The sequence below is a fragment of the Lepidochelys kempii genome, chromosome 9 (assembly GCF_965140285.1).
Source record: "Lepidochelys kempii isolate rLepKem1 chromosome 9, rLepKem1.hap1, whole genome shotgun sequence".
Classification (NCBI taxonomy): domain Eukaryota; kingdom Metazoa; phylum Chordata; order Testudines; family Cheloniidae; genus Lepidochelys; species Lepidochelys kempii.
The window spans coordinates 64,162,928-64,183,199 of record NC_136388.1 but is presented as its reverse complement, the minus strand read 5'-3'; the positions used below and the strand labels follow the sequence as shown (position 1 = coordinate 64,183,199).

General features: G+C 49.2%; 2 protein-coding genes across 4 annotated transcripts in view; both read left to right on the top strand.

Annotated features, from left to right (window-relative positions):
• The first annotated feature begins 3,973 nt into the window (after window positions 1-3,973).
• RBM41 (RNA binding motif protein 41) lies at window positions 3,974-15,399 on the top strand. The gene is made up of 7 exons (XM_073360747.2): window positions 3,974-4,313; window positions 7,703-7,819; window positions 8,374-8,566; window positions 9,456-9,660; window positions 11,546-11,940; window positions 14,120-14,267; window positions 14,673-15,399. Exons 1-7 carry the CDS (start codon window positions 4,306-4,308, stop codon window positions 14,837-14,839), a joined length of 1,233 nt encoding a protein of 410 aa, XP_073216848.1. The 5' UTR covers window positions 3,974-4,305; the 3' UTR covers window positions 14,840-15,399.
• Window positions 15,400-19,183: 3,784 nt separating this feature from the next.
• The window catches only part of MORC4 (MORC family CW-type zinc finger 4), a 32,480-nt gene continuing 31,391 nt past the window's right edge, over window positions 19,184-20,272 (top strand). For 2 of the 3 annotated variants that reach the window (XM_073360744.2, XM_073360743.2), the window contains exons 1-2: window positions 19,184-19,375; window positions 19,463-19,535. In XM_073360744.2, coding sequence (XP_073216845.1) covers window positions 19,331-19,375; window positions 19,463-19,535 — 118 coding nt within the window. In that variant the 5' untranslated portion in view covers window positions 19,184-19,330. The remainder of the gene's footprint in view (window positions 19,376-19,462; window positions 19,536-20,272) is intronic. The other variant, XM_073360745.1, reaches the window with a different exon arrangement.

Below are 20,272 nucleotides of genomic sequence, written 5' to 3'. Positions count from 1 at the left end.
GTTTTAATGCTTAACCAACTAATAAGAATCAACGTTTTTTAGAAAACTAAAGTACAAATGCAAGACTGAAATCAGTCCATCTTAAATTGGGCCTGTTTCCACTTCTGAAAACTTGATCTGCATTCTGCTGTCTGCAATAAGATGCAGTCTCCCTTCCTGCTTGTACCCCACAAATCTTTTCTGAGATGTCATAACTTCAACCGATCTCTTTTTTTTATTCAAAGATGGTTTATCAGATTACGGAGGAAATGTTGTAGGTGTGTTGCTCCCTGATGCTAGAGAAACAAGGTGGGTGAGGTAATATCTTTTATTGGACCAGTTGATGTTGGTGAAAGAGACAAGCTTTCAAGCTATACAGAGCTCTTCAGGTCTTCATGTAGCTCAAAAGCTCACCCACTTCTTTCCAGAGGAAAATTTGGCACTTCAGAAACACTTAACCCAGATTCACAAAAGTATTTAACTTCAGTAGAAGTTAGGAACCTAAATACATTTGTGGATCTGGGCCTTATCTTCTAGCACTTGTAGTGTTCAATGAGCTCTTCTACACCATATATCGGGGTCCGCAACCTTTCGGAAGTGGTGGGCCGAGTCTTCATTTATTCACTCTTAATTTAAGGTTTCGCGTGCCAGTAATACATTTTAACGTTTTTAGAAGGTCTCTCTCTCTATAAGTCTATATTATATAACTAAACTAGTGTATGTAAAGTAAACAAGGTTTTTAAAATGTTTAAGAAGCTTCATTTAAAATTAAATTAAAATGCAGATCTTATCAGTTTAGTGCAGTGGTTCTTAACCTGGGGTGCATGTACCCCCTGGGGGTGCAAGATGCCCTTTCTGGTGATGCGAGATATACAAGATTTTTTTTTTAAAAGAAGATAAATCATCAAAAACACAAACTAAGCACAGGCACATAAGTACAACTAGTTTGTTTCATCAAACCTACATAGTAACATTTTTTTAACGATTAGTGTAATATACAAAGTTTAAGTTTTAAAGTTTTTAAGCTAATTGTAGTGTAATTTTTGATAAGGGCTGCAGAGCGCTGGCCCCAGGCCAGGAGCAGAGTGCTGGGCTAGCTGCCGGTACTCCAAGCTGGCAGGAGGGCTGAGCAGGGCTGGAGGCCCGGACCCCGTGTGGCGGGGGCCGAGCGGCTGGAACCCCAGACCAGCAGCGAGGTGAGTGGGGCCAGCGGCTGGTATCCCAGGCCGGCAGCAGGCTGAGCGGGGCAGATGTCTGGGATCCCGGCTGGCAAGGGGCTGGCGGCTGGAACCCTAGACTGTCATGGGCTGAACTGGGTGGCAGACAGAAACCCAGACCGGCAGCGGTTCACCCACTGCTGATCTGGGGTTCCGCCAGCTCCTGCCAGCGTGGGTCCCAGCTGCCAGCCCCGCTCAGCCCGCTGCCAGCCTGGGGTTCCGTTCACCCAGGCAGGCACTGAGCTGAGCGGTGCCAGCGGCCGGGACCCCGGCTAGCAGCAGCGTACCAGTAAAAATTGGCAGGTTGCCGACCCCTGGCATATATGGATTGTGAGGGTAAGTGGCAGTAGACCTCTATCTTCTATATGGTTTTAAACTGATTTTGTTATTTGTAGGAATGTGATGAAACTGGATTGATCTTAATTTGTATATTTGCTGATGGAGAAGGAGCAGCTTCCCTCCACAACTCTCTTTAACTCCAGTTCACTAAGTATATATGAATATCTCCAGACCAATGCTAATAAAATTGAGACGTTAATGCATGATTCCCTTCCTCCTCAACTGGTTTGCCCCTTTGCTCCAGTTGCCACCTGTGATAGAGTAAGGGCCTGAGTCTCCTGACATTTATTGACTTTAACAGAGTAACTTTTGCCTCTCACTAATGTGAGGTCAGAATCAGGCCTTCAGTTGCTATACAAATACATAATAAGGAACAGCCCTAGCCCCTATGGGCTTACTGTCCTGTTTGGATGAAGATTTAGTGTAATAAGGGGGCAGGGACTTGTCCGTACTTGTACAGCACTTGGCCCGAGGGGGCCCTGATTGTGGTGGGTGCCAAGGACCCATAATGTGGTGATTACTAGCAGGCCAGCCTGCATAGCAGGGCCATGGCTATGGTGGGGCTAGGGTGACCAAGTGTCCAGTTTTGGACCAGAACAGCTGGTCAAAAAGGAATCCTGATGGCTCTGGTCAGCACCACTCAATGTTCGGTTTGCATCACCGCGGTGAGGCTGGCAAGCTCCCTCCTAGCACTGTGGCCTGCGGGGCTCCCAGGTCTGGAAGCAGCTGGCATGTCCAGCTCCTAGCCTTAAGGGCTGCTAGGTGAGTCTGCGTGCTGCCCAGCCCACAGGTGCAGCTCCCATTGGCTGGGTCAGGGCAGGGGTGGAACTAGCGCTACTTGCAAGCGCTCAGCAGGCGGCTGTTGCGGGGTCACGTGGCGCATGCTTCTCCTGCTGCTGCATGGCCCTCTTCTCATGTGGCTCAGCTTGAGCTGCGGCACATGCCCTGCTGCGAACCACGGTCTGTCGCCCCATCACCAGCACCCAGGAGTTGAAGGTATGCGTATCCCTATCTCCCAGTGCTGGGAATGGGGCTGCGTCCCTATCATGCATTTCTCCCCATTCCAACCCCCACCCCCCATCATTGCATCCCTCCCCTGACCTATCCTATCCTGTCCCCCACACCTACCCATCCCAGCCCTGTACCCCTTACAGCACTCTCCCACCCATCCTCTCTACCTCCCAGAGCCGCTACCCCCATGTCCCTCACCCCTGCACTCCATTCACCACCATACACTGCTGCACTCCCATTATGGACCAATACACCCCTGTGCCCCCCACATCCTCATTCACCTGTAGCCTTCTGCCTCCCCACATACCCCTCCCACACCCTCCTCTCTCCTTCACTGCCCCCCTCACCTCCACCCTGCTCTTCTCCTTGGCCTCTCTCCTCCGCAAACCCCTACATCTTTTCCCCTACAGCCCCACCCCCTTTTCGGCTGGGTGATTTAGGCAGTCCCTGGAAAAGCGTGTCTGTAGGCAAGTGTGTGTGTGTGCATACATGCATGGCAAGTGGGTCTTTGTGTAGAGAGGTGTGTGTATTGCTGCATCACCTGCATGTGTATATACCTGTGTGAATACAATTTGTAGCCTAACTCCTGGACTTTTGTTCCTCTTGCTGGCTTGCGCACAAGAAAATGGATGTTATGAAATGAATAGACATTTTATGCCAAGTTTTTAAAAGAGAAGGGAACGCTGAAAGAAACGTATTATTTCTTAAACAGTGAATGTTGACTAGTAATTGCAGAAGAGCCAATGTATCATACATTTCTCCCCATCTTTGTCTACCTACATTATAAACTTTGTTGCAGGCTCTCTCTTTTTATGTGGATGTCCAGCACCTACCACCCTGGAAACCTGATCTTTGGGGTCTCCAGGTACTAAACAATAATTGTAATAATAATGTGGAAGTATGTGTTAGTGCATCCTAGATATGTACACATGAATACACATGTGCAGGGAGGTGTGGGAGTTTGTAGAAACTGCTTTATTTTTATAAGTATCTGGACCCGTGTGCATTTTTGTGGCTGTGCTCTATGGGTTTGTATCAGGCTGCAGGAGTGAGCCTTTAATGGACCCACTGTAGCTGTGATAATGGGTGGTCCTACTTCTACATGTACAATTACAATAACTTTAGTGAACAAAAACCATGGAGCTGGTTATGAAAAATGGGAAGAGGGAATGGTGAAAACCTTAGTGAAATTTCATTGACTGTTTTGCTGCCCCCTCTAGCATCATGTAACAAATAAAACCTGAACTTAGCAGGATCCATCTGTCAAAACAATAGCCAGGCCTGTTTGGGCCTTGCCGTGAAAACCAGGCCGTGCTTGAGGGTGGGGAAGACCAAGCGCCAGGGGGGAGATGGGGGGAGATGGAGGGAGCGGAGGGCGGGGGTCAGGAAGCAGGGCGTGGGGGGTTTCTGCGATTAGAAAGCTGGCTGCCCTAGCTGGGCAAAGGCCTGTAGCTCAGGCGCCCCAGTCTGTCTGACCCAGCTCGCCGTGAGGAAGCTCGTGGGGCTCGGGCCCAGGGGAACAGAGAGAGGTTGATAGAGGCCGCGTAAGGCAGCCGCGCTCTGGTTGGCCCCTATGGGCCTCCGCGGCGGGTTAGCAATGGGGGCCCGGGCGAGCCTGGCTGCACTACAACAACCAGCAGGCCCTGGAGCCCGCCCCGCCCCTCCACTCGGGCCCCGCCGCACGGTGCTCCTGGGAGTTGCAGTCCAGGCCTTGAGCGGGCCGGGGCAGGGGCAGTGAGAGGTGCGGGGGGCCGGAGCCATGCGGAGGTGAGAGGGGAGGGTTCCGGGTGGTGCGGGGGCGGGGGGTGTCTCGGATCTCGCAGCTGGGCGCTCGTGACTCCCCCGGGGGCAGCCAGGGCCTGGGCTGCTGCTGGGTTCGGCAGCTGGAAGGCTCCTGTGCCCTCCATTGGGGAGTGGGGGCAGAAAAGGGGTTGCTCTGTGGGAGTGGGGTGCTCTGGAGTGGGGGTTGGGGGTGCTCTGGGGGAGGGAGGGAGGGAGGAAGAAAGGGAAGGGAGGGGGAAGTCTGGGTGGGGCTGGGGGCTACAGAGTTGTGGGTGCTCTGGAAGGGAGGGAATGGGGAAAGGATGATGACTGGGCGTTGGGGATGCTCAGGTCGGGGGAAGATGAAGACTGGGGGGTTGAGGGTGCTCTGAAGGAGGGGTGGGGGAAGGATGGAGGGAGGAAAGAGGGTTGGGGGTGCTCTGGGGGCGGAAGGGAGGGGAGATGAGAGGGAGCACGGGGGAAGGATGGGGGCTAGTAGGGGGTGCTGGTAGCTGTAGAGTTGGGGTGTTCTGGTGGAAGGATGAGGGATGCGGGGGTGCTGGGGGCTACAGAGTTGGGGTGCTCTGGGGAGGAAGGGAGGGGATGGGAAAGGATGATGATGGGGGTTGGGGATGCTCAGGTGGTGGGAAGATGAGGGTTGGGGTGCTCTGGAGGAAGAAGGGGGAGCTTGGGGGGGAAAGGAAGGATGGGGATTTGAGGTGCTTTGGGGGAAGAAAAGTGGGGGTTGAAGGTGCTCTGGGGGAATGATTTCCTTGTGTGCAAGTTCCTGTGAGATTCCTTTAATAGAGACAGCCTGTACCTGAATTCCAGCGTTGCCAGCTCTCGTGATTTTATTGTGAGTCCTACAATACTTAGTGTTTTTCTTAAAGCCCCAGTTCCTGGATCAAGAGAGGGCAACAATGTCTCAGCTTCCATTAAAAAAAAAAAAAAAAGGTATTAGCTTTTGTGACTGCAGAGAAAAGCTTGAAAACACCAAGTGAGTTTGCCCTAAAGGATCTTAAACCTCAACAGAAATAAAAAGCCCAGTATTTATTATTTTAAAATAAATCTAATTATTTCAGTGCGTGGCCCAAGTCATGATTTTTGAGGCTTTGGGTTGGCCACCTTGCAATCTTTCATGTTCCCATCACCCCCTGAAGTGAGTGAGGACAGCCTGTCTGCTCTGCAGTGAGAGGTTTGAGCAGTCTCCATTTGCTACCAAAGTTCAGTATCACTGATGCAATACCTGGCCTAAAAGCTTCTGTGTTAATTTCTACTCCAGTTAAACACAGGAAAGGATGGTGAAATGCGGGGAGTCTTTGGCAAAGGCAAAACCAAGTAGCGATTTTAAAAAAGAAAGTTCCAATTTAACACAGAGAGGGGTCAGATGGAGTTGGCACATCACACCAATAATTGATAATAAAACAAAATATCATAATGCAACCATTTAAATCCATGGTTTGCTCACGCTTTGAATACTGCATGTAGTTCTGGTCGCCTCATCTCAAAAAAGGTCTTTTAGAATTGGGAAAAGCCCAGAGAAGGGCAATACAAAGGATTAGGGGTCTGGAACAGCTTTTCTATAAGGAGAAATTAAAAACGCTGGGGCTGTTCAGCTTAGAAAAGAGGCGACTAAGGGTAGATACGATGGAGGTCTATAAAATCATGACGGGTGTGGAGACAGTGAACAGGGAAGTATTATTTACCCCTTCACATAACAAGAACTGTGTGGGTCACCCGATGAAATTAGTAGGCAGCAAGTTTAAAACAAGCGTGAAGATGTACTTTCTTACCCAATGCACAGTCCATCTGTGGAATTCATTGCCAGGGGATGTTGTGAAGGCCAAAAGTATAACAGGGTTCAAAAAAGAATTAGATAAGTTCATGGAGGATAGGGCCATCAATGGCTATTAGCCAAGATGGTCAGGGATACAATCCCATGCTCTGGGTGTCCCTAAACCTTTGACTGCCAGAAGCTGGGACTGGACAATGGGATAGATCAGTACTTCTCAAACTGTGGGTTGGAACCCCATTTTAATGGGGTTACCAGGGCCAGCATTAGACTTGCTGGCACCCAGAGCTGAATCTGAGCTCCACTCCCACCCAAGGTGGTGGGGCTTGGGCTGTGGCCTCCTCTCCCCCACCCAAGGTGGCAGGGCTCGGGCTCGGGCTCCGGCACCCTCCTGGGGTCATGTAGTAATTTTGTTGTCAGAAGGGTGTCACGGTGCAATGAAGTTTGAGAACCCTTGAGATAGATCAATTGAAATTGCCCTGTCCTGTTCATTCCCTCTGAAGCATCTAGCACCTGCCACTGTCAGAGACAGTATATTGGGCTTGATGGACCATTGTTCTGATTCAGTATGGCTGTTCTTATGTTGTTATACCAGCAGTTTCTAAGTTTTCATTTAAAAACAAAGTGAAGTTTCTAGCTGTGATTGTTGTGAAGAAACCTTCACCCAACACTGAGCTGTTTGCCCAAATGTTCCCCAGTGCATGGCTGTCTGCCTGAGTTTAGAGGCAGCCTGAAACAATCGCTCTAGGAGAGGTGTGGGCAGCTCCATTCATAACAATAAAGTATTAAAGCCTGAATCTTAATACGTGTTTAGACCTTTGTTAATCATTTCACTGTTCATAACTTTTGCAGAAACATCCTGTGCCTCTAAGATTGGGAGTTGGACTTGAGAAGTGTTAATCATTTCACTGTTCATAACTTTTGCAGAAACATCCTGTGCCTCTAAGATTGGGAGTTGGACTTGAGAAGTGTATCAACTATTTCTTCCCTCCCCCTATTCTGACCTTGGTGCAGGCACTGAGAGAAGGAAACAAAAAGCCACAGAACTGTAGATGCCAATGTCCTTTAAAGTTCTGTATGAAATAACAAGTGCAAGGCAATGTGCCATGGGTGGAGCAAGTTCTCCCTTAGAAAGGCAGATTGATAATCAAGTTTATAACTATATTCTAGAATGCTGCCAACTTTCTGCTTTCTTTGATGGTCTCTGATGGCTTTGTTTTTGATTTTGGGTTTTTTTTATTGCACTGAGTCATTTGAAGCTAGGCAGAATTAATTTTTTTAAATAGATCTTCCGTAAATAAAAATTACAGGATTGAATGTGAATTAAAAAAAAAAGTGTTCCTGTCATATTTTAAATTTTCCAAAAATCATCTGTGTGCCTTTCTAATTGACATCAGTGAGAATTCTGCCATGAAGTGTATTTTTAGTTCCATCTTGTGCTTTATAGCCCACCTGGACTGTCACATTGTCTTCCTAGTGTTCTTATAAAGGACTGAAAGACAGAATATCTGCAGAATTATAAATATGGTAGATTTGGGTGTGTGGGGGGAGTAAAGCACTCTCTGTAATTCACTGACTCCCTCTGTTGTGTTTCCATGCCCAGGGTCAACAGCAGCCTGTCTAGCGATGAGCTCCTCCTAGAGGATTTGGAGACAGAGGGAGAGAGGCAGCTGAAGAGCCTCCTTCACCATCAGCTTGATACTGCTGTCTCTATTGAACAGTAAGTATTGAACTAGCCAGCATTGTCCAGCAAAGCACAAGGCTAAAGGCTGCCCCTGCTGGCACTTCGGTGCCGGCGGACAGAGCTCATTCAGATTCTTGAGAGCAGCAGCATGGCAACATTAATGCTGTAGCATGCAGGTGATGAGAAGATATTGGTATAGGTGAATCATTGACAAATACATGGAGGCAGGTTGCACAAGCAGAGCTTCCTGTGCTGTGTCTCACTCAAGCAGTGAGCACTGGAGCACGGCTCTTTCTCCCAACAGTGTCATCATGCAAACACACAGTGCAGTTAGATTTTTCAGCCACTAGGTGACACTGCACATAATAGAAATATACACTGCTTGATGCTCCCTTGCTTTATAAGCTTATAGTATCAGGTAAAAGAATGTGGAGTATGTCCAGGCTTCAGAAGCACAGCATCTCTGGTGCTCATGCTAGGCTGGTGGTGATGAGAGCATATCCAGGTTTATATAAAGGCCAGGATCTTACCCCCCCACTTAACTTCTGAGCCCTAAGGACATCTCGCTGTGCTGTTGATTTGGGTTGCAGGTGCGTGTCCAAGCGGCGATGCTTCGCCCCAGCTGCTCTTTACAAGCCCTTTGGAGAGGAGGCGGCAGGGACTCTGACCTTATCGCAGTTCCAGGCACTGCAGGAGAGTGAGCAAGAAACAGCCTCTCTTCGGGAACTGGGGCTCTCAGACTCAGAGATCCTGCTCTGGAAGAACCATGGTTCAGCAGATAAGGTGGGGAAGGAGCTTTACTAGCAACCGCAGGAACCTGGAATCCAGCATAGAGAGCCCTCTAGAACAAAATGGAGTCTGGAGTCCAAAGCTCTGCAGAGCGTATTAATACTAGCCAATAATAAATTGCAGATTTTAAGGCACCTCAAGCATTCTCCAAGGAATGGCTAACAGTATGTCTATCTTCCATAGAGCTGCATTCACAAATAGGTAGAGCCCTGTGCGGATACACAGTTTATATCCGCAGATATAAATCGGTAACTGCAGAGCTCTATTAGGAAGTGCAGTGACAAAAGCACAGCCTGGCAGGCTGCCGCTCCCAGGAGCCGGTGTCCTGTGCTGGCAGCTCCTCCAGCGTGGTTGTACCACTCCCAGCCCTGCCCACTGGAGCGAACACCACACTCACTGGCAGCTGTCCCTGGTTGCACTAGTGCAGTGGGTGGTGCTAGGAGTGGTACAGCCAAGCTGGAGGGGCTGCTGGCGCAGGGCACTGGCTCCTGGAAGCGACGGACCGCCAGGCTGCTGCTTTTACCACTTTGGTTCCGATTTATATCTGTGGATATAAATTGTGTATCTGTGCAGGGCGCTACAAATAGATTGGCAAACTGGAGCAGATGTTAGCCATTGCCCAGTTAAAGAGAGCCAGAAACAGTGGGGTATGTGGATACAAATAAATAAGGAGCAAAGTAAATGAAATCAGAACTATCAGTAAGATCAGATGAGAATGAGCTCTGTGTCCTTTTAACCCCTCTGGGTGGTGGGTTCCTAGCTTTGAAAATAATGATGTTTCTGCCCTTGTCTGGTGATAACAGTAGCTCTTGTCGCTAATCAGTGCCCCTCTAGTCTGAATTAGGTGTTTTTTCTCCTAAGCGATGCTGCTACTGTGTTTCAGGGCTCTGGGCTAGGGGCAGCCCCTGAAGCCATGCGGGAACGGCTGCGAGCCATCCAGGAGAAGATCACAGAGCGCCAGCGCATTTTGTCCCTGCCGCAGAGGTTTGCTGGCAGCAAACAGCTGAGTCGGCGGGAGATGGAGATTGAGAATGCGCTCTTCCAGGGGACAGACCGTCACTCCTTCCTGCGGGCACTCTACCACCAAGGTACACGGGCTCCCCAATGCCATCAGTGGCCCTAGCAGGGTGGGAGTAACTCACTGAGCACCTGGGTGTGCAGGAGCAAGTGTTCTGTGAACGTAGATCTGGAGTGTTTCTTTCTTGACCTTTCTCCCTAAAGAAATCTTCTGGACTGTGCGATGGGTGGGAAGGAGCTATTTTCATTTTGTCCAGAGAATCTTGCATGAACAGACCGTTTAAAGAAAGGACTCTCTAACATATGAGTCTGCACAGAGCCACTGTCAGAATGAACACGCCCGCACTGGCAGGCTGAATTCAGCGCTCTCTGACAGCTGTGCAACCCTGTTGGTTCACTGGGATGGCATGGGTGTAACTGGAGACAGAGTTCAGCCTGTATGTATAATAGCAGCATGTAACCTGGTTCTCTTATTCATTATTTGTACTGCTGTAGTGCCTAGAGGGCCAACCAAAATCAGTGCCTATCGTGCTAGACAGAGTGAATACACAAAGTAAGACTGTCCCTATCCTGAATTGCTATCAGGCTAAATATACAAGACAGACTCAGGGTTAGACAGAAACTGAGCGGGGAAGTGACTTGGCCAAGGTCACCCAGCAGGGTCAGTGGCAGAGTCCGAACTAAAACCCAGGTGTCCTGATTCCCAGCCCAGGACCCTCTCCACTTCACCACACTGCCTCTCACCCAAGCATCAGTTTTCTCCTGCCCCTTGGTTGTATTCTTTCTTACAGTCTGAGCCTTAGGCAGTGATATCTGGCACTGCCCTAGGCGACTGCAGAAACGCATCATGCACCAGATCATAGCGAGGGTCACATTTAAAGGGGTATTGCAAGCCTAACAATTAGGTTTTGTTTGTTAGAAAAACTGTTTAATGGAGGTGCTTTTCATGACTTATTTTTAAAAATGCCTTTTTGATTATTCAAGTAAGACATGCATCCGACGAAGTGGGTATTCACCCATGAAAGCTTATGCTCCAATACATCTGTTAGTCTATAAGGTGCCACAGGACTCTTTGCCGCTTTTTTTGATTATTATTATTATTGTTGTTTGTTTGTTTGTATTATTGGCGTGGTTAGGAGCCCTGGTCATTGTCTAGGTCCCCATTGCACTAAGCGCTCTACAAACACAGTACAGAAAGATGGTCCTTGCTCCAAAGAGCTGACAATCTAATGACATTGATCCCCATTCCCACCTACAGCTGCAGCGTCCAGGAAGTGCAGCTGCCCAGGGACTAACCACTCTGGTGTTACACTGCACTCTGCTGGGACCCTAACACAGTAAAAAAGCACCCTATTTAATGCTACATGGATGAGGGGAAAGTTTCTTTTTTGCCCTTGCTTCCATTAAATAAAGTAAGGCAGTGTTATTGGTAACCCAGGCAAGGAAGCACCTTTAAATCCCTGATTTTTAACCTGACAGTGTCCCTGAAAGCTCAACAAAATGTGTTTGTTCAAAATAACATTTTTAAAAAGCTGCATGGCAGGAAATAAGCTTCACTAGCTATAAGCACGGACCAGGTGGAGAAAGGTCTCTGCTAGCTGGAGCACAGGGGAACCAGTCAGTGTGCTGATCTCTGGAACATATTGAAATCAAGTGGCAGATTATCAAGTCCACAGGATAATTGAGTTGGGAATGAGAGCCATAGAAAACATTCTGGTAGAGTTGCTGTTCTTCCCGGAAACCTGTTCTAATCTGGAATACCATCAGTTACTGCTGGCAGCCTACATTTTGCCTTTCAGTGACCCCCAGTCTCCTGCCAGAGGCTGGACTTAGCTGCCCTAGAGCAGAACTTTCTGTCTTTGGGGCCCAGGCTTTAGCCCTCCCCAGTAATCTATTCATTTACTTGTGGTGGTAGTCGGTTTTGTCATGTCACCATATTTCTTTACTGTGGATTAGATGAAGCTCAGAAGAGGATGGTGAATGAAAAGGACCCAATGGGTGATTTGGAGACTGTCTGTCAAGAGATGCTAAAAAAGCCATTGACCGGGAAATCCCAGTCTACAGAAAGTGATCCATGCTTGCCTTGCTTCCCCTCCCCAAGTGGACCTGTGGTTAAGGGTACCACACAGCTTCTGGATCAGGGAGAGCAGACAGAAGAGTATGGAGGTCCCAGCCTCCCCGCGATTAAGGCAGCGGGAACTGTGGCCCAGCGACCCACCCTGGGGCCTGCAACTGTAAAGGAGCCCGTGGAGTTCATCCCAGAAGAGGAGATCCGCAAGAATCGTCTCTCGGAGGAGGAGATCAGGAGCATCTCCCGGTTTTCCTCCTACAAGCCGGGAGAGCCAAGCAAGGTATGGTAAACGTCAAGCTGAAGGTAATAAACTGGGTATGTTCCCTCTTCACAGTTATAATTGTACCATATAAGCTGGGTGCAAAACTGATTGGAAAACCATTCCCAGAGAGTAATTATCAGTGGTTCACAGTCATGATGGAAGGGTGTATCGAATGCAGTCCCGCAGGGATCAGTTCTGGGTCCAGTTCTGTTAAGTATCTTTATCAGTGATTTAGATAATGGCATAGAGAGTACACTTATAAAGTTTGCGGACGATACCAAGCCGGGAGGGGTTGCAAGTGCTTTGGAAGTTAGGATTAAAATTCAAAATGATCTGGACAAACTGGAGAAATGGTCTGAAGTAAATAGGATGAAATTAAATAAGAACAAATGCAAAGTCCTCCACTTAGGAAGGAACAATCAGTTGCACGTGTACAAAATGGGAAATGACTGCGTAGGAAGGAGTACTGCGGAAAGGGATCTCGGGGTCATAGTGGACCACAAGCTAAATATGAGTCAACAGTGTAACACTGTTGCAGAATAAGTGAACATTATTCTGGGATATATTAGCAAGAATGCTGTAAGCAAGACACAAGAAATAACTCTTCCACTCTACTCTGCACGGATTAGGCCTCAACTGGAGTATTGTGTCCAATTCTGGGTGCCACATTTCAGGAAAGATGTGGACAAATTGGAGAAAGTCCAGAGAAGAGCAACAAAAATGATGAAAGGTCTAGAAAACATGACCTATGAGGGAAGATTGAAAAAATTGGGTGTGTTTAGTCTGGAAAAGAAAAGACTGAGAGGAGACATGATAACCGTTTTCAAGTACCTAAAAGGTTGTTACAAGGAGAAGAATTGTTCTTCTTAACCTCTGAGGATAGGACAAGAATCAGTGGGCTTAAATTGAGGCAAGGGAGGTTTAGGTTGTACATTAGGAAAATTGTCCTAACTGTAAGAGTGGTTAAGCACTGGAATAATTTGCCCAGGGAAGTTGTGGAATCTCCATCATTGGAGATTTTGAAGAGCAGGTTAGACAAACACCTGTCAGGAATGGTCTAGATAATACTTAGTCCTGCCATGAGTGCAGGGGACTGGACTAGATGACTTCTCGAGGTTCCTTCCAGTCCTTTGATTCTATGCCCTAATGTGGAGCTCTGGGGATGCTATTCTGGCATCTGTATTAGATTTATGGATTCCAAGGCCAGAAGGGGCTAGTGGGCAGAATCCTAATGGATAAAGATTCCTGCTTGCTAATGATAGAGCATCACTAAACGAGTGTGTGCAGTCACCTCCCAGCCAAAGGAGAAATAGCCTCCTCTGCTGGGGAATAAAGGGGGATCTTTGGAGTCAACAAAAGAGATTCCCTTGCTTAAATACTCATAGGATACCTAGCTGCCAGCCATGCTTCAAACCCAGCCCCAGATGGACTAAAGCGGGAGGAAGATCTCTGGCTCTGAGACCTAGACTAACACAGTGCTGCCTCCATAACTAGTCATGAGCAATCTGACTGCCTTCCCGCAATGCTATGTTTAAACCTTGTTTAACAGGCAGCAAGAGCTCATGATATAAATAACTGGAGCCAACAGGAACCGGTGTAGATATAGTGTGATACAGCCTCAAAGAAGCCATAAGATGCCCTCCCATATATGGCTGTCTCTGTCCTCTAAACATACAACCACCAGTGTGGGGCAGGGGGAGGGCTGTAGGGGGATGAGAGGGGCAGGGCCAGGCCCTTCCCATGTGGGGCAGGGGGAGGGCTGTAGGGGGATGAGAGGGGCAGGGCCAGGCCCTTCCCATGTGGGGCAGGGGGAGGGCTGTAGGGGGATGAGAGGGACAAGGCCAGGCACTTCCCATGGGGAGCAGAAGGGGCTGTAGGGGGAATGAGAGAGGTGGGGCTAGCCCCTCGCTGTGTGGGGCAAGCAGGCTGTAGGGGGAGTGAGAAGGGCGAGGCTAGCCCCTTGCCGTGTGGGGCAAGCAGGCTGTAGAGGGGTGAGAGTGGCAGGGCCAGCCTCCCACCGTGTGGGGTGGGGGGGCTGTAGGGGGAGTGCAAGGGTCAGGGCTAGCCCCTTCCGGTGTGTGGCAGAGGGGCTGTGGGAGTGAGATGGGAGTTAGCTGTATAGAGATGGCCCTTCTCACACAAGGCTGTGGTGACTCTTTCTCTCCCTCCTCCCCACATTGTTCTGGGGGCTGATTAGGTGCTGTATTTGAAGAACCTGAGCACTCGGGTGACAGTGAGGGAGCTGGTCTCTTTGTTTGCTCGGTTCCAGGAGAAGGATGGCACACCGATCCAGTTCCGTCTGCTGAGTGGCCGCATGAGGGGCCAGGCCTTCATCACCTTTCCCAGTGAGTCGCTCAGCTGCATCTCGCAGGCCTTTCCTGATGAGTGAAGGTGCAGTGTCAGCTCCACAGTGCACTGTGCTGGAAGGGCCACGCTCCCTGGGATAAAAGGGGAATTTGGCCTCCATGCTTATCTGACCTCAGCATCCCCACACTGCCCCACTGACGAATTCCAGCCCTCCCGTAGAATAAGAGGGGGATTCAGTGTCATATGTTCACTGAGTGCTGGCATTCCCCACACACTGCTCTACTGATGAGCTTATAACAGTGCACAAGAGCTAGAAATAGTCAGGAGAAGACCACATGGTCCTGAGGTCTGTGCTTGAACCCAGTGGGCTTGAGAGCAGAGCTGGTTGTAAGAGCAGTTATATGTGCCCTGTAACCTGAGCTCACTTTACTCTCCTGTTCCAGGTGTCGAGGTTGCACGGGAAGCAATGCTGCTGGTGAACGGCTATAGCCTGCTGGGGAAAACGCTGGTGATAGAGTTTGGGAAAAGTAAGGTGCAGTCATCAAGTGTTGACTCTGTCTCCCACAGCTCATGTGCCACAGACCGTGCAGAGAAACCCACTACTAACTAGTGGACAAGTAATCTGTGGGGCATGTGTGGATCCTCATGGGTTGTGGTTACTCAGCTGTTGGAACCATCCTTTAATGCTCTGATTCTGAGCTCAACATTCAGGTATATAAGTCCCAGCGTGGGACAGGGGAGTCCTGGGAGCTAAGTTCCTTCAAGTGAGACGCAGAGGAAAGCTAGAGGCAGTCCCACTCAGCATGGGACAGAGGTGACGCTTGGGATGACAGGAACAGAGGCAACCTTGCCCGGTGTATGGCAGAAGGGATGCTGAGGTCAGTGGCTTGATAACAGACACTGGTTTGAAGGAGTCTGAGGATCTTAAATTGCTGTGTGTTTGAACACTCATACCATGCAGCATGTTCTGAGGGATGAGTCCTGTGCTGTATTCCATTCTGTATATAGTTTAAACAAATAGCTTTATGCTGTTTGTACAGGATGCCTGCTTTGTCACCACCTCCAGGGTAGGTGATAGCTGTTCCCTCCTGTTTATATCTGTATTTTGGTGCTGCCGTCTGAATGGCCTTTAAGGGAGGTGAATATGTAAATAAATGTGTTCAAGTTGTATTTTCCTAGTGCATGTCTCTGTTCCCCAGATGCTCTTGAGCCTTTTGCCCTCTCAGTATTGCAGGAAAGCTGCATCCATCATCTCCTTTGCCCAGAGGAAATCTTTTTGGAGACTAGGAGCCTCCTGTGTAGGGCCTTTCCTTTAGGACCAGGTATATTGTGCTTTGCAGACTAACAGCAGATCTCACACCTTCCTCACAAGTTACTGTACTGGAGCAGACCAGCAATGGTCTGTCTGGTCTGGGAGCCTGTCTCTGACAGTGGATAGTGCTGGAGGGTTCAGAAGACAGACATAAATGCCCCTCCCCTCACTCCATAGCCACACTGTTACATCAATGTATTTGATTATACTGTGCTACATGACTGGGAAAACTTCTTGACCCCTCACTCTTGATCCACTAAAGCCCTGAAGCACAACGATTGGTAGACTTTGTAATTTTTCCCAGCTAGTCTCACTGTAGATGCTGTTCTTGATATAAATGTTCAATTGCTTTCTGAGAATTATGCGGTTTTCTTCAGGAACAGCCTCCTCTGTCAGTAAATATGGCAGGTTATTGTAATGCTTCTTCCCCACCAACCCGACTGTTTCTGGAGAGAAGCATTTGAGATCCCCTTGCCCTCTGATTGATGGAACCAGATTTCATGGCTTTAACAGAGATGAGCTGTGCAACACCTGCCACACACCCAGAAGGGATGCAAATTCCCTATAACAGCTGGTTCCTTCCCCAAACGTCCAGCTATTAACCCTGCTGTCTGTTGCTTTTTTCTCCCCTTGTCTAGTCTCCCCCTAGCCTGTCAGTTTGATTTTTTTCTAGCTATTGTCTCTTGTCAGCTCTCGGTAGCCTTTCATCATGTGCCATGTGCAAGATCCAGGCTTGAGTTCAAACGTCAAATGGAGTGATGTGTAGTGTCCTACTTGTAATGCTGGGGGCGATGGCTTTAGAGCAAAACAAGCAGAATGCGGAAGTGTTACTACATCCAGCCTTGAAGAATGCTCTACACACTACAACAGAGCTCTCTGGCTTTGGTTCTGACCACCTTTGCCCTTACAAACTCTGGAGGCCTAATTCTTCAAAGCAGCAGCGTGATAGGCACAACGTCTGAGGAGCTTTCTTGGACTCTTCGAACACCAGAGTTCCTTTGAGGCCCTGTCTGGTGACAGCCTGCTTAGTTCACGTTGCCACGGAATGTTTGTGCATCACAATGGGGATGGTTCCAAGCTCAGCACTGGCTGGGATTTAAATTGAATTTCATAGGAAATGGAGAAGGTGGAATTTTCTTCCGCTTTAAAAGAGAGTAGAAAACAGAGGGACATGCCAGAGGTAGGTCTAGTTTATCCATTTTGTTTCCTTTCATGAGCGAGTCTTTTAATTCAGTTTACACCTTTCATGCCCACGCTTCTCTGAACATGTGCACACTTTAATGATCATACAGAACTGATAGTGGGACTGGGGGATAGGGTGAGAGCTCTAGCAACGGGGGCCAAAATCACCTTACCTAATACATTTGGGCAAGTGGGGTGCACTAATTGTTACATGTATGCACTGAGTTTGGGCAGGGTAAGTTCAAAAATCAAGACAGACCAAAAACCACAATATAGTCCTTTTAAAAAAAGCCCTAAACTCATGATTTTTTGGGTCTGACTCATGATTTTTGATCTCTTGAGATTGGCAGTACAGGAGTAGGGTTAGGGGGTTACTGTATTTCAAATTCCCAAATAGAGAACACTGCTGAGGGGAAGGGGAGCTGGGGTAGGGCGAAGGCACTGCCTTCAGAGCTGGGTGCCCAACTAGCAGCTGCCACTTTCGGGGCAGTGCGTAAGTACCGCTGGCAAAATCACAGACCTTTACTCATATTTCAAAAATCTTCCCTGATAGAGATTGGTTTCCTGACCTGAACATATGGGAATCCTAAAAAGAAAAGGAGGACTTGTGGCAACTTAGAGACTAACCAATTTATTTGAGCATAAGCTTTTGTGAGCTACAGCTCACTTCATCGGATGCATACTGTGGAAAGTGTAGAAGATTTTTTTATACACACAAAGCATGAAAAAATACTCCCCCACTCTCCTGCTGGTAATAGCTTATCTAAAGTGATCACTCTCCTCACAATGTGTATGATAATCAAGTTGGGCTATTTCCAGCACAAATTCAGATTAGGACAGGCCTAACAAAGAAAATAACAGAATGCCACTAGCCGTCGCCTTCAGCCCCCAACTAAAACCCCTCCAACGCATTATTAAGGATCTACAGCCTATCCTGAAGGATGACCCAACAGTCTCACAAATCTTGGGAGACAGGCCAGTCTTTGCCTAAAGACAGCCCCCCAACCTGAAGCAAATACTCACCAGCAACCACATACCACACAACAGAACCACTAACCCAGGAACCTGTCCTTGCAACAAAGCCCGTGGCCAACTGTGCCCACATATCTATTCAGGGGACACCATCCCAGGGCCTAATAACATCAGCCACACTATCAGAGGCTCGTTCACCTGCACATCCACCAATGTGATATATGCCATCATGTGCCAGCAATGCCCCTCTGCCATGTACATTGGTCAAACTGGACAGTCTCTACGTAAAAGAATAAATGGATACAAATCAGATGTCAAGAATTATAACATTCATAAACCAGTCGGAGAAAACTTCAATCTCTCTGGTCACGCGATTACAGACATGAAAGTTGCGATATTACAACAAAAAAACTTCAAATCCAGACTCCAGCGAGAGACTGTTGAATTGGAATTCATTTGCAAATTGGATACAATTAACTTAGGCTTGAATAGAGACTGGGAGTGGCTAAGTCATTATGCAAGGTAACCTATTTCCCCTTGTTTTTCCCCCCCCCACGTTCTTGTTAAACCCTGGATTTGTGCTGGAAATGGCCCAGCTTGATTATCATACACATTGTAAGGAGAGTGATCACTTTAGATAAGCTATTACCAGCAGGAGAGTGGGGTGGGAGGAGGTATTTTTTCATGCTTTGTGTGTATAAAAAGATCTTCTACACTTTCCACAGTATGCATCCGATGAAGTGAGCTGTAGCTCATGAAAGCTTATGCTCAAATAAATGGGTTAGTCTCTAAGGTGCCACAAGTCCTCCTTTTCTTTTTGCGAATACACGGCTGTTACTCTGAAACATATGACAGGTTTCAGAGTATGTTTCAGAGTAACAGCCGCGTTAGTCTGTATTCGCAAAAAGAAAAGGAGTACTTGTGGCACCTTAGAGACTAACCAATTTATTTGAGCATAAGCTTTCGTGAGCTACAGCTCACTTCATCGGATGCATACTGTGGAAACTGCAGAAGACATTATATACACAGAGCCTATGAAACAATACCTCCTCCCACCCCACTCTCCTGCTGGTAATAGCTTATCTAAAGTGATCACTCTCCTTACAATGTGTATGATAATCAAGTTGGGCCATTTCCAACACAAATCCAGGGTTTAACAAGAACGTCTGGGGGGAGGGCTACATATGGGAATCCTAGTTACAGGAAAGCCAGCGTGGGGGCAGCTCTCGGAGACAGAAGGGCTGCTGCCCCAGATGGTGGGTATGCAAATAGGTCCAGGCCTTTAGGGAGCACCATGTGGGGGATCTCTCATTTGGCTAGGTGAGAAGGCCGCCATGTTGCCTTACGGACGTGGAACTGTCCCTTCGGAGGCCGCCATCTTTCTGTACGGCAGAGTGAAGGAATCTGTATTGCCGTAGCGCAGGACGTGAAAACCTCCATGTTGCTGTACGGCTGCGGACACCTAGCAGGGGCCGCCATGTTGCTGTACGGCGCGGGAGGGGATCTGCTGGCCGGGGGCCGCCATATTGCTGCGGTTGAGGGGGAAGGGGGCTCTCGGCTTTGCTGCAGTCCGAGCTGTCACTGCGCGGCTCCGCGGCTCCCGCTGGAGCCCGCGGCGCGGAGCGCTGGGCCGCCATGGCCCGGAGGCTGAACACGGAGCAGGGTATCCGCCTCAGCGCGGTAGGTGGGGGGTCCGGGTGCGGGGCGGTGGGGCCCGGCCTGCGGGAGTCCGGCCCTGACCGTCCCTCTCTGTCACTCTCCCCGCAGATGAGCCCGCGCTACCTGCAGAGCAACAGCACCAGCCACACGCGGCCCTTCGGCGCCATGGCCGAGCTGCTGGGTGAGGCCGGCTGCGCAGTGGGGTTGCTCGGGGAGCGGGGGGGGCAGAGCACTGGGGAGGGTGTTCAGGGCACCGGTAGCTGTGCGGTAGGGGCAGGGCAGGGGGGTGGGAGGGCACTGGGGAGGGTGTTCAGGGCACCGGTAGCTGTGCTGTGGGGGCAGGGCAGGGGGGGTTGGAGGGCTCTGGGGAGGGTGTTCAGGGCACCGGTAACTGTGCTGTGGGGGCAGGGCAGGGGGGTTGGAGGGCGCTGGGGAGGGTGTTCAGGGCACCGGTAACTGTGCTGTGGGGGCAGGGCAGGGGGCTTGGAGGACGCTGGGGAGGGTGTTCAGGGCACTGGTAGCTGTGCTGTGGTAGGGGCAGGGCGGGGGGGGGACGGACGTTGGAGGACTCTGTGGAGAATGTTCATGGCACTTGTACCAGTTCTATATATTATATTAGTGGTTCTCAAACTGGTTGAGCCCATTTTAATGGGGTCGCCAGGGCCAGTGTTAGACTCACTTTGGCCCAGGGCAGAAACACGAAGCCCAAGTTTTCAAGTGAGGAGAAACTTGGGGTATGGAGGACAAATCATATTTCTGAAAGTAGAATAGTAGTCTGGAACGGTTGAGAACCTCTGTGCTAAGTCACTGTGCATGTGCTGGGCAGGGGCAGCTCTGCCAGTGAGAGGTGAAGCAGGCATCTGAGTCTCAGCTCTCTCCTCATTTAACAATGACTCAGTTCTTGACCCATATGTTTGA

What these genes read in the sequence shown, in the direction of transcription:
- RBM41 (XM_073360747.2), top strand. An exon ending in AGCCGGGAGAGCCAAGCAAG is followed by an intron (nt 11,941 to 14,119) that starts GTATGGTAAACG and finishes GGGGCTGATTAG; the next exon opens with GTGCTGTATTTGAAGAACCT. An exon ending in GGCCTTCATCACCTTTCCCA is followed by an intron (nt 14,268 to 14,672) that starts GTGAGTCGCTCA and finishes CTCCTGTTCCAG; the next exon opens with GTGTCGAGGTTGCACGGGAA.